At 44.1% G+C, this 16316-nt stretch overlaps 1 protein-coding gene across 8 annotated transcripts in view; it reads left to right on the top strand.

Moving 5' to 3' along the window:
* The window catches only part of ASB3 (ankyrin repeat and SOCS box containing 3), a 171753-nt gene that overhangs the window by 149566 nt on the left and 5871 nt on the right, over positions 1 to 16316 (top strand). The window contains exon 12 of one of the 8 annotated variants that reach the window (XR_002141392.2): positions 9670 to 10225. The exons of 5 other annotated variants lie outside the window; for them this stretch is intronic. Coding sequence is in view for 1 of the 3 variants with exons in the window: in XM_034659131.1 (XP_034515022.1) it covers positions 9670 to 9674 (5 nt within the window). In the remaining 2 variants the exon portion in view is untranslated. Of the gene's footprint in view, positions 1 to 9669; positions 10226 to 16316 lie in introns of those variants that run through there. 2 more of the 8 variants (XR_002141395.2, XM_034659131.1) reach the window with 2 other exon arrangements.

Below are 16316 nucleotides of genomic sequence, written 5' to 3'. Positions count from 1 at the left end.
ATTTCTTTGCCCTGGCCGCTTTCAATACTGTATCCTTGGATCTAATATTTGCGAATTGCACTATGACATGCCGTGGCGTAGGTTTGTCCTGGTTGAGCTTGGATGGGGTCCTCTCTGCCTCTTGGACACGAATGCTTGTTTCCCTTGCTAGATTAGGGAAGTTTTCAGCTACAATTTGTTCAAATATCTCTTCTAGACCTCTGTTTTTCTCCACCCCTTCAGGGATGCCGATGATTCTGACATTGGATCGTTTCATAGAGTCAGTAATCTCCCGTAATCTACATTCGTGGGCGTGGATTTTTTTAAGACCAGCTTCTATTTTCGTTTTTTCTTCTACTAACCCATCCTCCAATTCGCTAACGCGTTCCTCTGCCTCGGTGACCCTGGCCGTCAGAGCCTCTAGTTTTGACTGTATTTGGCCCATAGAATTTTTAATTTCTGTCAGATTCGCTCTCATTTCTGCCCTTAGGGATTCTATATTCTCAGCAACGCTTTCTCTGATGCTTTTTTCAAGTTTACTCATCATCTTGACCATTGTTGCTCTGAATTCCATTTCTGATAATTGGGATACATCCATATGTATTAATTCTGTGGCCGAGGCCAATTCTGTGGCAGAGGCCACAGACTCATTATCTTTTCTTTGCTGGGGGGGACTTCTCCTTCTCGTCATTCTGATGAAGAGAGATTGCAGGGTTGTCCAGAGCCCAAGTGTTGACTGGGACCCAGGCCGTGCGCCCTTGTTTTATAGAGATCTTAGGGATGTGGGCTTCTTCCTTAAAGAGTTTATTTATTTATTTGAGAGAGAGAGAGACAGTCAGCAAGAAAGGGAACCCAAGCAGAGGAGTGGGAGAGGAAGAAGCAGGTTCCCGGTGGAGAAGCCCGATGAGGGACTCCTTTCCGGAACGTTGTAAACACACCCTAATCCGAAGACAGGTGCTTGGTGACTGCGCCACTCAGGCGCTCCGGGTTGTGGGCTTCTTGATTTTTCAGCCTGCCTTCTGGGGGAGGGGCCTGCCTGCCGGTACTCAGAAAACCCTGTTTGGGTAGAGTCTCTGTGTCCCTTGCGAGGGGGGATGGGGATGGGCACCCTGTGAGCCGGTATTTCCGGGCTTTTGTTCTCTGGCGGCTTTCCCTGGCGGTTTGCTATGCCTCTTCTGAGAGAGCAGCAGCGGCTGAAATTCAGCCTCTGTCTCAGAACAGAGGGATCGCGGATCGTTCTCCACTGATGTTCTGGCCACTTTAACTCTGTTTCTGTTGGTGCTGCTCAACCCTGCAGCATCCCGGGCTGTGCGCCCCACACCCGGCGTCCCAGCCCTCACTTCCAGGGCCGGCACGTCTCTGTCCTTTGTGTTTCCAACCCCGCCCGCCGCCAGCCGCCCCGCGCGGGCTCCCGGAGCTCCCCGTCTCAGTCTGGTGTCTCACGGGTGCTGACCGCGAGTCCGCCTGCTCCCCCGTGCAGGTGGCCCGCCAACTGCCAGCCGTCCCGCGTGCGCTCCCGGAGCTCCCTTCTCAGCCTGCTGTCTCAAGCGTGCGGGTCCGCGGTCTGTCCGCTCCCCCTTGCAGGTGGCTACCGCTTCCCGGCGCCCTGACACGGCGGCTCCCTCCCCCTTCTGTTTAGCTTCCGATATCTGTGCGCGGTTTCACGGCTCCCCGCTTCGTACCTCGATACTCAGCACTGGAGATGTTCATTTGTAGAGATCCAGATGTATCTTCCTGCGTCTCAGGCTGATTCCGTGGATATTCCTGCTGGTCTGGTACGTATCCAGCTCAACTCAGGGGACCGGCTGAAAAAGGTGTCCCCTACTCCTCCGCCATCTTCTCCATTCCTCAGAGGTGCAGTCTTGCAAATCAAGCAATCAGTCACACTTGGTGGTGGCCAGTGGAATGATGCATATTGGCAGCTTGGTTGGTCTGTACACCTTTTGGCTTACTCCTCACCCCTGCTCCCTTGAACCCTACCCTGTAATTAAATGCTAGTTTACAAGTCCTCTAGCTCAGGCTTTACTTTCTGGGGAACCCAGGCTAAATCTCCCATCTAGGAAGAAATAGCTTACATGCCAAAGGAATTCAGGACCTTAGAGAACACGTGCAGGAGGAATCTTGTGAATGTTCCATGGGGGAGGAATGTGCAGAATATAAACCAGAGGGAAGCAGCCCTTTCAGCTGGGTGACAAAGTAGCCTGATGGCACTAAGGATCTCATTGTTTGTGCTGCGGGAGGTGGTGATCTCCCTGACATGCAACGATACTGTGATTATTCAGGCTTTCTCTCACCTTCTGTGCAGGTGGAGGGGGAAGCCCTGGGCCACGGGGAACAATGTCAATTGAGTAATATGGGGCATGACAGTGATGAGGATGGTAGACAGAGTGCTATGGCTTCTATTAACTGCATTGTAAGCCTTAAAAAAATAAAAAAACGACAACAGTAGTCTAGTGCAATCAATGTCCAACTCACAACGTGCTTTGTAATGAGAAGGTCTCTATGACAGCTCTGAAGGAGACTGTCGTCTGCTCTAGCTTTGGGGAAGGCATGTGGAATTGTAAGGATACAGTTGTAGGGGAGGCTGAATGAAGAGCCTTGGCAGGTCTCTTGTGTCAGAGTCAAGGCCCTGATAGGGAACTAGTGGGCCCCTGAAGCTTGGGATGGGGACATTGGGGGATGCACCCAAGAACAGCAAATCCCCAGATTCCCCCGGAGCCTCCCTGGTTAACAGTGGTAGCCCCCAGCAGGCTGCGTGGTGACCTTGGCTGAGGCACCTCCTTGAAAGCTGATGCTCCTTCGCAGGATCTGTCCCTTCCACTGCTTGTTACTTTCAAGCTGGTTCAATAAAGTCAGGTCCCGGCACAACCTAAAGGGGCGAGGAAGTAGCTCAGAAGCCACAGGTGTCTCCAGTGCTAGAGGAAGCCCATAGGAGGAGACCCTGTAGGTGTGTGATGGGGGAGGCTGCCCGGGGAGAATGTATTTACATGGGGCACTCACCTGTGACTCTGGACTCAATGTGCTGGCAGTAACTTCTGGAATCTGCACGTAAAGCCATGGGAACTGCCTTTGCTTCACTTCTCCTTGTGTGTCCTCCTTACTACATTACTGATGTCTGCAGGGCCCATTTTGCTGCCTGATGGTCTCACATCTTAGGAGTGTGCCCAGAATGCAAAGTAACTTCTGGCTGCAATTTCGTTCTGCCTTTTTCCCCCTGAGTCCATGGGAGGGAAGAGTGGTGTAGCTCTGTCCTGCATTTTCTAACACATCCTCATCTCAGCCCTGGTGAGGCTGCCTCCCTTCTCTGTGAACAGCCTTGGCCAGCAGCCCTGGAAGGCTTTGAGCATGGAATCATACCAAGCAGAATGTGGCTCTGTCACAGGGGCTTAGGACTTCCGGCTGGCTCTGTGGCATCTCAGAAGGCAGCAAGAATTCTGTTCCAAATCTGATCTCAGACTTGGAACCGGGTCCTAGAAATCCCTCTGACCACACCACAGGGATGGTGGGGAAAAAATGAAGACTGTCACAGCAAAGCAGTATGCCCTCTCCTTGCCCTGGCCTGGTGCCTTAAAGGAAAGGTATACTACCCACACCTAACCCGTGTCCCTGCTAATGTTGGTGTGAATAATTATTACTTTCCCTCCAGCAATGGTCCTTCCAGCTCATTTACCCAGCAGTAAAGATTCTGATTCAGCATTGTCTTCTTCTTCTTTTTTTTTGTAAACCAGCCTCTAGGATTTTTCTATTACTTTTCTTGATCGTATTAGTTTCATGGTTCAGCTGTTCATGCTTCTATAACTGCATCTCCATTTTTGTCTCTAGTCCCAGGCTGATTTTAAACAATATCATCAATGTTAGAGCATTAAAAGGAAAAAAAAAAAAAAAGGAAAGAAAAGAAAAGCTCCAAGTAAATCGGGGCAGAAAAAGAATGAGACAACCTCTGGGCCATCAACAGCCCCTACTGCTCAAACCTCCTGGTTCGCAAATGAATTTATAGTGAGTTTATTCACATATTTTCATTTGCATGTGTCCCTAGCCTCCTTCCTACTTTTGAGGCAATGACAAAAGATATTTTCCCAGCTTATTTTTCTTCCTGATGAGCTTCCATTAGCAGCCCTAAATTTCTCAGGGCTTGTCGAAAAGGTATGAACTTTGTTACTTTGAAACCTATTTGATGAACACAAAGGAAGTTGTGCTTAACCTCTCTTAGCAACTTTTCAGTTGTTATAGTCAAAGGTTTGATCCTGAGGTTGACTCTTGTAGTCAGAAAATTTCACCAGAGGGGAAATACACATGGCTCCGCAGTGGTACAAATATGTTTCAGCCTCTGAGAACTATGACCGTAATTGTTTTCATCTCTCTTTGATGGTAATCCCTGGGAAAAAGAGAGGATTACGTAAAAGAAGTACCCCTAGTGCATGAACAGGCCGATGCAAAACAATGATCAAATCTTCTATCATTGTCAGTTATGGCTACATTATTTCTCCTCTCTGGGCTTCCTTCTGTCAGTTGTGAAACTTCGTGGGGTTGGTGTAAGGTCAGAGTTTGTTAAACATCTCACCTAAAGCACATGGTAGATACAAAGTAAACCATTGTTTTTGTTAGGCAAGTAGGTGATTTGTGTATATGTTGATGCTTCCCCATTTAGCCTCTGTTTTGCAGTCTTGGATTGGGTTTGCTCAAATTGCACTTTACTATTATTTTTTGAAATTTTTATTTATTTTAAGAGATGAGTGGAGGCAGGGGGAAGGGTGGGAGAGAATCTCAAGCAGACTCCCAGATGAGCACGGAGCCTGACACCAGGCTCGATCTCAGGACCCGAAACCAAGAGCCAGATGCCCAACTGACTGAGCCACCCAGCGCCCCATCAAAAGGGACTTTAAAAGACTGATGAGAATCTTGTGGAGGGAAAGAATAAGTCGCAGTACCATTTATTACTAATGAACAATTTTTTTGGTATGCTGAGAAGATCCTCTTCAAACAACATCATCAACTGAGTGGGCACATCATTAAATGAGGAGATACATTGCCTGTCCCAGCTTATTTGCCTGTCCCAGCTATTATGCAATACACAGAAGATGTTTATTGGACACTTGGTGATCAATATTTTATCTAATCCTCAAATGACCCTGGGAAGCAGGCACTGTTACTGCCTATGTGTTCCGGGGGAGGACACCGACCCTGAGAGAAGATGGATCACGCACTCACTGGAAGTGGGCGGTTGAGGAGCTGGGCCTCTGCTCCGTCTGACTCAGAGTTCTTACCCACTATGGCCTGCTGCGCTTTCATACAAGGCGAGCAGGACTACTGCCTTAGCTGCAGCCCTGGTGGGGTACCCTGCCAGCCATACTGGAGCCTGAGGCCAAAGGACAACTGTGTGCCTCCAGGTACACTAAACAAAATATCCTCCCATATTTTGAGACAAGTGGAAAAAGTTACTACAGCTCTACAATTGAAAACAATTGAATATATATAAAACCCTGTGTTGCCCAATCTGTTTTCACACCATAGTCCACCCCCATAGACTCACTGGGTCGGGGACCCAATGGCCCCCCTGCCTGGGAAGTGTGGGCTGATGGGAAACTAGGTTTCCCTTGTAAAATGACACAGAGTAGCAAATAAACAACAACAGTCTATCTTTATTTAATATTTTGATATTTTGTTCATCAGACATTTTTTTGGTATTCATTTTATATTTAAAAAAATACCGCATTAAAATTTTCCACATCTTGAGTCAGAGTTTTTCGATGCCCCTTCAAATGTTTGTGTTTGAGATAAGGGCCTCATGTACATCACCCTAACGTTGGCCTCACTTAGTTGGCATCAAATTTCAAGGACAGAATTGTCTTTGTTCTAAAAAAATACCTGGCTGAGGTGAAGGTGAGGGCTGGGACCCCAAGGACAGAAGCAACAGGAGAGGATTTTTTTTCCCCCTGAGAGGAAGACGGGAAGGGAGAGAAGGAAGAAGGATGGGGACACAGAAGCAGCGTGAAGAGCTGAAGAGCAGCTGGGCTGGGTAGGGGGCAGGGCCAGGAACAAGCCCTGGTCTTATGGCTGCAGCTGGTTGTAAGAATGATGCCCCTCCTGGTTCCATTTGAGGAGATGAGCATCCTTGCGGTATAAACCATCTTTGCCTCACTGAAATCTTCAGTAAATTGTGCGAAACCCACACATGTTCTGAGTTGTAGAAATCCAGAAAGGGTCTGAATTCATGCTTTGTGAGTGTTGTGGGAAATAGATCGATTTCAGCCGGAGCCTGGAGGCACAGTGCCCAGGAGAGCCTGGCCACCTGGGAATTTGCAGACATCATGGGGAAGTCTTTGTATTTCCAAAGACCAATAGCATTGGGGGAGGCTTTGAGCCAGTTTTATAGAAATCTTGAAGTGTAGCGAAGACCCAAAGACCCCAATTTTTTTTTTTATTATATTATGTTAGTCACCATACAGTACATCCCCGGATTCCGATGCAAAGTTCGATGCTTCATTAGTTGCGTATAACACCCAGTGCACCATGCAATACATGCCCTCCTTACTACCCATCACCAGTCTATCCCATTCCCCCACCCCCCTTCCCTCTGAAGTCTTCAGTTTGTTCCTCATAGTCCATAGTCTCTCATGCTTCATTCCCCCTTCTGATTACCCCCCTTTTCTTTATCCCTTTCTTCCCCTACCGATCATCCTAGTTCTTATGTTCCATAGATGAGAGAAATCATATGATAATTGTCTTTCTCTGCTTGACTTATTTCACTTAGCATTATCTCCTCCAGTGCCGTCCATGTTGCAGCAAATGTTGAGAATTCGTTCTTTCTGATAGCTGAGTAATATTCCATTGTATATATGGACCACAGCTTCTTTATCCAGTCATCTGTTGAAGGGCATCTCGGCTCCTTCCATGATTTGGCTATTGTGGACAATGCAGCTATGAACATTGGGGTGCATATGGCCCTTCGAAAGACCCCAATTTTTTCCTGAAAAAAATTCTGGAAGAAACTCAGTGGATGAGATTCTAGAAAGGGTTATGGCTTGAATCTTGCAGATACTTATCGGATTTTGGATCTGCAAATGTTTTTCTGTTTCTCTTATCTTTAGGTTCAAGAACACTGTCTCACTCAATGCCTTATATGTGCTTGGAGAATCTATTCCTTTCTGCTCCTCTTCGCTTTGACCTTACCTCCTCCTCAACTGAGATGTGTCCAGCCAGGAGGTAGCAATGAGCTTTGCATGCTGCCTTGGCATTCATGTGTGGCCCCAGGGTATGAGTGCTTCTTTGCTTTCTCCCGGAGTGTGTTCCTCCCTACGTAATGTGGGTTAAGGGAGGCCGCGAAGGAGCACAGCATTCCCCAGTACCTGGGGATCTTCCTCGCACTGCCCCTTCCCTTTAGTGATCCCACCTTCCAGCCTGTCTCTGGGGGACTTCTGCCAGAGGGTGGATGTGGATGAATTCTCCAACTTCCGGAGTCTCCCTGATGCTCTGATCTCTGCTCCATAAACCGCACAGGCCTATTAGGAAAGTTCATGAAATTTTTATGGAAGGGGCAAGGGGATCTCAGGAGAGTGGTTCAGTGTGTGTTCTATCTTACTCGAAACTGCGGAAAGTGGGGAGGCCTTTTCAGATGCAGAGCTTTGCTAGCAGGATGTTCCCCTGATCTACCCCACTTTCTCTTCAGGCTCCATTCCCACATGGGACTCCTTCTTCAAGCCCCTGAGCTGGGCATACTCACAAACAGCACTCTGTGGGGTTAAGGTAGTAGTTTCGCCTTATGGGGGGTTTTCCTGCTATTGCAACAATGACCAATGCCTCAAGATTCACCAAAGGCTCCTGGGAGGCAGTGGGGCAGGTCCTGGTTCTGTACATGAGGGCCAGTGTAGATGCTTTGAATGCTCTTCTGTTTCCCTACCAAGAAGTTTCTGTGGCTGATTTTCTTACTTGTCTCCTTAAGAAGTAAGCGACCTTGCCAAGTAAGACTTTTTTTTTTTTTTTTAAGAAACAACGCAGTTCAGTCTCGAAGGGGAAGGAATATTTCCTCCACCCAGTATGATTTTGGCCTTGCAGTTTTTAGAACTAAGTCCCATTGTCACTTAGCTGGAAAACATCATGTTCTTTCCTGCTTCACCTGCGCCTGCTTGTTTATTTTTTGTCGATTTTTTTTTTCTTCTGTTTTTTAGTTTCAAGTTTTTATTTAAATTCCCGTTAGCTAACATCCAGTACAGTATTGAGCCTGGCTTGTTTTACAGAGAAACCGCTTCTGCTCTGAGCATTACCGTTACTACCCAAGGTGTAGCCCCAGTTGTAATCACACACCATTCATTCCACTCATCCTTTTGTCGGTTTCTAAAACCACACATGATTTGAGCCCATTCTGGTCAGCTACACTGTCCTATAGCTACTTTCCAAGACAAGGTCTTATTATGATGACGATCTGTTGGAGATGAGAGCGTTCTTTCCTTAAATTGGAGGGGGCTTCATCGGAGGCCCCCTTTTCCTGGCTTCTGTTCCCCTCCACACCCTTACACACATTCTTCCCTGGAGGAGAAATGATTCACCTGGTTGGTAGGTTTTGATGAAAGAACTGAGCCTAAGTGGCTCAGCCCCTTCCTCCACCTCTTGCACGCATGCACCTGCCTGCGGAGGGTTTGCATTCTTGTTGACGGGCCCCCAGGCGTGGATGTCCCCCAGGAGTCCAGGGCCCGTGCCTGGGAGGATACATGGTTCTTTTTCACGTCTGGTGTTAGTAAGCCCGCTGTGCTGCATGCTGAGACAGATCCTGCTACGGAGGCTTTATTGGTAATAAAGCTAATATTTCAGTATTCATCTACCTGACACCTATGACTGTGTCTTCATTGGTTTTGGAATTGGGCTTGGAAATGGGAAATGCTATTTACGAATTCTTCAGACTCCAACAATATCCTTCAAACAAGCCATCAAGTTCTATTGATTCCCTGGTCTAGATATCTATTAAATTCATTTCCTTCTTTTGGCCTTTCTGCCATTGCATTAGTGTAGGCTTTCAGCAGTCCTGTGGTAGCCTTCCAGCTGTTCTCATTGCTAGTCATCACCCCCCCCCGTCTCTGCACCCCAGAACATAGATCTGATCCTGACACCCTCCCACTCACCATCCGCAGATGACCCCCTGTGACTCCAGGTCGCGTACTTCCTTAGCACAGAATACAAAACCTTCGAGGTCTGGCCGTCCATTCACCTTCTTAGTCACTTGTCTGCTTCAAACAGCCTCCGTTCCAACCAATTAGAGCTAGTTGTTATATTCCTGGACATAGCAGTTTCTTTGTTCCTCCATGGCTTTGCAAATACTCTTTCCTCTGGACTTGGCTGCCATGAATTCTCAAGCCATTAGCATAAGGGTTGTCTCCCTGAGAATGCCTTCCCTTGTCCATTGCCTCCACTCTCCTCATGGGCTTGTATGGCGCTTGCCCTGTGGAGTGGCTGCTATTAGTCCCTGCCTGTCAGCTCCATTAGATGGCCAGGCTCTGCACTACTGAGCCCTGAGCTCCACTTGTTGTCCTCAGGAGGAGTCATGCATTCATACCTTCTTGGCTCAGGCTGATGAATAGAGATCCCAGAAGAAGAAACCCCTGAGCAGGTGAATGAATAGAGGAAAAGCAGCTCAACTGCACTAGTGATGAGGAAAAATTCAAACTGAAAGCTCAATCGGATGCCATTTCCCTCTTTTAGATTGACAAAAATGAAACACTCCGATGAAACCCAAGTGCTGGTGAAGATGTGGACACGGGTCCTGCCAAGCCCTGCTGATGGCAGCGGCAATCAGACCACCCAGTCTGCAGTGATTCTGCACCAGCTGGTGAATTTGAAGATGCATGTGTGCTGTGACCCCACAGTTCTACTTCTGGTTATACACTCTGGACAAATTCTTGTAAAGAATAAAAATGAAAGTATGTTCACTATGATGTTATTTGTAATAATAAAAAGTCGAAGGTGATTTAAATGCCTGGCAAGAGAAGAACATGATGTAGTTACAAAGTGGAATATTATACAGCAGAGAACATAAACGAGAGCTGGGCTCAGCTATGTGATGCATTTCACACTCACCACAATGAGTTGTAAAAGGATGATTACAATATGCCATTTATTAAAGTTTAAAGAAGCACACAATACAATGTCACATATTGCTTAAGTGCACCAACGTGTGTAGTAAAAATGTAAAGGGATGGTTGTGACAGTAAACACCTAATTCAGGTTTATGGTCACCTCTGGGAGGGAGGGAGGGAGGGGGTGGAATGAACATGGGAGCTTTAACTGTATTTGTAGTAGTGGTTTTATTCTTAAGCTACATAATGGGGCATAGGTGTTCACTCTGTTATCCTTGATTATTATCTTGTATACCTTGTTTTTGCAAATGAGCAAATCTTTCACTGCTAAAATAAATATGTATTTTTAAAAAAGGCCTCGGCTTGGAGTTGGACTTAAATTCATATCCTTGTCTCCCTCTCTTTACTAGCACGAGCAAATATCTTAAACCCTCTGAGCCTCAGCTTCCCCAGCTATGAAATGAAGATAGCAATTCCTTTTTCCACAGGATTATATTAGTAATTAGATATTACAGGTCAAGTAGATAGTTCAGTATCTGGCACATGTATTGAACTTTCAATTAGTATTATCTATGATAATTCTAGAAGGTTCTTGATACACTCTTTAAAATTTCAAATGAAACAACATCAGTTGTCGTGGAGCATGGGGGGAATGGGTGAAGGTGGTCAAAAGGCAAACTTCTAGTCATAAGGTAAATAAGTTCTAGGGATGTAATATACAGCATGGTGACTATAGTTAATGATAGCGTATAATATATTTGAAGGTTGCTAAGAGAGTAGATCTTAGAAGTTCTCATCACAAGAAAAAATAACTGTAACTATGTGAGGTGATGTATGTTAACTTATTATGGTAATCATTTTGTGATATATACATATATTAGGTGGCACACCTTAAACAGTGTTATAAGTCAATTCTACCTCAATAAAACCAGAAAAAGAAATAATGTCAGTTGTCAATAGCAAATACATCGTCAGTTCCCTTTGTGCCTACCAAATGCCCCAAAACCTCAACCTAAAATGTGAAGGATGCGTTTATTTATTCATGTTCAGAGTTTATGTCTTTTAAGTCATGGACACACAGGTCAATATTTGTTTTGAAGGTTGGGTTAATTTCCCTGACTTCTTGGATAATTTAGATAATGCTTCAGGCAAAGCCTATCTAAATGCATAGTTTGTTCAACACAGAGGGGAATGTTGACACATTGAATGTTCTCTGCCTGTCTCTGTCTCTCTCTCTCTCTCTCTCACACACACACACACACACACACACACACTTGCGCTCTGCGGTCCCTCTTGCACTTTGCTTTTTTATTCTTCTTGCTTTAAAATATTTTAGTGGCTGTTGGGTTACTGCCAGCCAACTGCAAACTGCGTCCCACAGACTGAATCCCCTCAGCCCACGTCAGCTTGATTGCCTGCACTAGCCTACCCTTCCAGCCGGTCCCCTTTCGAGCAAGGCAGAGCGATGTGTTGTCCCACTTCCAGACCTGTGCTGCTGCCTCCCAGCCAGGCACGGAGACAGACCTGGAATGTGCAGGCCTGTTTAGCAATTTGACCTCTTGTGGGGAAGAGGAAGGAGGAACCAAGGAAAGGTCTCCGTAACAGACTGCAGAAGAGAATAATGTAAAGAAACAAGGCAGACATCAGAAAGCTGGGGCAAATTCAAGCAACATGTTGGATTTTTATAATACATTTCATAATAATCCCCTCCTACCATAAAATTGAAAAATAGCTGTAAAATCAACTATGAACATCCATGATTTGATTTTCTAATTAATTGAAACCACGTGGAGGATCTGAAAGTCTAGTAAACGATATTTTGGTGCCGCAAACCTTGCCCAAACATTCTGGAGCCAGAATGCCAGGATTCGAATCCTGACTCTACTTCTACACAGAGAGGTTAAGTAACTTGTGACCTTTGGTGAGACACTTTACCTCTGCGCCTCTTTATTTTTAAATTAATTTTTAAAGAGATTATTTATTGGGGGGGGTGTGCGTACATGTGGGGGAGGGGCAGAGGGAGAGAATCTTTCAAGCAGACTCCCTGCTGAGTCTGGAGAGGCTCGATCTCAGGACCCATGAGATCACAACCTGAGCCAAAACCAAGAGTCAGAAGCTTAACCCACTGAGCCACCCAGGCGCTCCGTCTCTGCTCCTTTTTAACATGGGGGTAATTATAGCATCTACTTCTTAGGCTTGTTGTGAAGATTGAGTTCATACGTATAAATCAAAGAGTGCCTAAAGTAGAAAGTGTGTAATAATTACCAGTTATTATTCTCTGCCTAACTGGATTGGTCCAGAAAAGATTTTTTTTTTTGTGTCTTCATGTAAGTTGGTATTTTAAAAACACAAGCTATGAAGTCTAGGGTGGTAAACATGTTGCAGCATATGAGGGCTGTACACCTTAAACTTACACAATGTTACATGTCAATCTTCATAAAGCTGGGCAAAATAAAAAATAGAATGATTTGGCTATGTTTTCCACAGGATCGCTATTAATGAGACTGAGGGAGATCAGAAGAAAAAGCAGGCAGACCAGCTAGGAGGCTTTTGTGGGACTCGAGGGGAAGGACTGTGGTGACTTGCACAGGGTGAGAACAGTTGAGGTATGGAGAGGTCTTCACAACAACATCTACTGAATAATGTGTACTTGGTGGTACCTGTCTTTATCACAAATCAAGTGCCTTTGGGTGTGTGCTATGTGCCTGCGCCTGCCTGTATGTGTCTATTCTATGTATGTTCTACTCAGTTTATCTACATATTTCTTCCTCTGCATGAATTATTGTGAATACCAACGCTTTGTGATATGTGTTAATACCTGGTAGGGTGAGTCCTCCCTTTTTGCTGCTTTTCGAAGTTAACTTGGTTATCTATGTTCTTTTATTCTGCCATATACATTTTGGAATGAATTTATCATGCTCCTCAAACCAGAAATTTTGTTTGGGGTTATACTAAGTCTGGAAGTTGTTTTGGAGAAACTGGCATCTTTACTGATTGTTACTATATCCATGAACATGGTTGAGCTCCCCAACTAACTCATATCCATTTTTATCTCCTATAGTTACTGTCTTAAAATAATTTGACATAAAATCTTCTGTGTTCTTTCTTAGGTTGATAATTCCTGAACACTTTCTTGGGAAGAGTGTATTATTTTCTATTTGATTATGGCTAGAATAAATGAATATTGGTTTTTTATAATTTGATTTTGTTTCTAGAAATCTTGTTGAAATTTCTTATTAGATCTCATAATATATCTCTTTATTTTATTGACTTTTTATATTTTTTGCAATTGCTTAAAGTTTGAAACTGAAGTTCATAGTTCTTGGCCTGAAATTTGAATTTCTAATTTTAATAAAAATGAATTCAAGATTTTCCCTTCTCGTAAGGGTAGACTAAACATACAATTCCAAGACCTTAGCAAGACAACAACTAGGAATAAGTATTTGTCCAATTATAATTGCAGCAAACTACATTCTCAAACACAGTATCTTTCTTACTGATAATGATAACAATAGCAGCAACAAAAATACTAGTATTTCAGCTCATATATATTCTTAGTAGAGTAATTTAGAAGCATGTATGGATATCTGCATCCGTTGCATGTTTAAATTTATTATACCACAACTAAATACTGTGTTTTTATTTTTTGTTCAAAATACATGGTTGTTTTTACTGAGAATATGAACATTAATGTTATATTGTTTTCCATTTTGTTCATATGTTGCATACATTAACTTAATGCAAGGTAGGATTTAGAATTATGTATCAATAGTAAAACTTACAAGGTACTTTAAGATTTAAACACAAGACTGTAAACAGGGGCGCCTGGGTGGCACAGCGGTTGAGCGTCTGCCTTCGGCTCAGGGCGTGATCCCGGCGTTGCGGGATCGAGCCCCACATCAGGCTCCTCTGCTATGAGCCTGCTTCTTCCTCTCCCACTCCCCCTGCTTGTGTTCCCTCTCTCACTGGCTGTCTCTATCTCTGTCAAATAAATAAAATAAAATCTTTAAAAAAAAATATAAACACAAGACTATAAACAGAATCTATTTTCAGTTTTGTTTATTTATATATTCTATCACATAAAAGAATGAAGAAATCCATCAGTTTTCAACCAATTCAGAATTGCAACTTTTTTAGATTTACAAAAGATCCATTTCTATGGATTTAGAGAGAACAATTGTGAATTTCTGTGAACTACTCAAATAACAGTTTATATTTACATCACATTGTAGCAAATGTAAATATTCAAACTTGGTAGTAATTAAAAAATTTTCTAGTAGTAGTAACCATTTTTCTGCCTAATAAAATTCCAAGAGATACTTTTCTAGTCGGGGACAGTCCCGTGAAAACACTGGCATAACTGTGTGTTTCTAGAATGCTCACACAAATTCATTCTCTGTGACATGATATTCTGTTCAGGAGTTTGAGATGTTCCAAGAGAGGAATAACTTGTATGCCAAAGATGTCTTTTGAAAGATTAGAAGTGGTATAATGCCTCAAAATTAAGGAATAATTATGACATGTCTACTTAATGGGAAACTGGGCAGCCATCGACATTTGAAGGCTATGAAAAAGTATCTATGCTAAGAGGGAAAATCTATAAAAACTGAACAAATACAAGTAACTTGACAACATGTGTATTATTTTATTATTTTTTAAACAATTTTATTTATTTGAGAGAGAGAGAGCAGAGTGAGAGAGAAAGAGAGCATGAGCGGGGGTGAGGGGCAGAGAGAGAGACAAGTAGACTCCCCGCTGAGCAGGGAGCCAGACCTGGGGGTCGATCCCAGGACTTAAGATCATTAACTGAACTGATCATTAAGCACATGCTTAACCGACTGAGCCACCCAGGCACCCTGACAGCATGTTTAAAATACATGTTCTTGGCCAAGTAAGAAATGAAATTGTTACTAGGGTGGTGAGATCATGGGAGAATCCTTCATTCTCCAAATTCCCTGAAGTAATAATAAGAGCTGCCAAAATATCGAGAGTATTTGCCGGGGACTATATTAGCTACTTTGTGTACATGATTTCTTTTTTGTTTTATTTTATTGTTGTTGCTGTTATTATTATTATTTTTTAAGTAGGCTCCACGCCCAGCACAGAGCCCAACATAGGGCTTAAACTCATGACCCTGATATCAAGACCTGAGCTAAAACTGAGAGTCTGGTGCTTAACTGACAGAGCCTCCCCGGTGCCCCTGTACGCATGATTTCTAATCTTCACAACACCCATCTTAGGGCTTCTCAAGCTTTAGAGAGCATCAGAATCCTCTGGAAGGCTTGTTGGAATATAGATTGTTGGGGGGCACCTGGGTGGCTCAGTTGTTAAGCATCTGCCTTTGGCTCAGTGCGTGATCCTGGCGTTATGGGATCGAGCCCCGCATCAGGCTCCTCCGCTGGGAGCCTGATTCTTCCTCTCCCACTCCCCCTGCTTGTGTTCCCTCTCTTGCTGGCTGTCTCTCTGTCAAATAAATAAATCTTAAAAAAAAGAAAAAAGAATGTAGATTGTTGGGCTTCATCTTGAGTTTCTGTTTCCGTAGGTCTGGGGTGGGGTTCAAGAATTTCCATTTTTAATGAGTTCCTAGAAATGTTGTTGCTTGTCCAGTGCTATAGACTGAATGTTTGTGTCCTCCTAAAATTCATATGTTGAAATCCTAACCCCCAAAGTGATGGTATTAGGGGGTGGGTGCCTTTGAAAGAGAACAGCGCCTTTGTGAATGGGATTAGCACCCTTATAAAAGACACCCCAGGGAGCTTTCTTGCCCCTCCCGCCATGCAAGGACATAACGGAAGGACTGCCCAGAAGCTAGTTTTCACTAGAGACTGTGGGCATTGATCTTGGACTTCCCAGCCTTGAGAACTGTGAGAAATAAATTTTTGTTGTTTATAAGCTACCCAGCCTATGGAATTCTGTTACAGCAGCCCGAACTAAGACACCCAGAGTCTACACTTTCAGAACTGCTGATTTATACATAGGCATTTCCTCCATTTTGTAAGTGAGAAAATTGAGAATCAGCGGTTAAATAACAAAGCTAGCAAGTTGTAGAACCGGAGTTTAAGCACAAGTTTGTTTAATTCAGGAGTCTGTCCTTTTTGCTCTATGTTTTACTTGTCCTTTAAGTGTGATCCTATTGCTCAACCCTCAAGTGTGTTAATTATCCTGTCAAGGTCATTCATTCAGGGTGCTGCATAATTGGGTTCCTGGTCACCAGGAGTCTTCATAAGATGGCATATACCTGGGGGGATCAGGGTCTGGCTCTTTGAGCTCCAA

This window comes from Ailuropoda melanoleuca, chromosome 4, assembly GCF_002007445.2.
Source record: "Ailuropoda melanoleuca isolate Jingjing chromosome 4, ASM200744v2, whole genome shotgun sequence".
NCBI classification, from domain to species: Eukaryota; Metazoa; Chordata; class Mammalia; order Carnivora; family Ursidae; genus Ailuropoda; species Ailuropoda melanoleuca.
The sequence above is the reverse complement of the archived record's forward strand: the minus strand, read 5'-3'. Positions and strand labels throughout refer to the sequence as shown.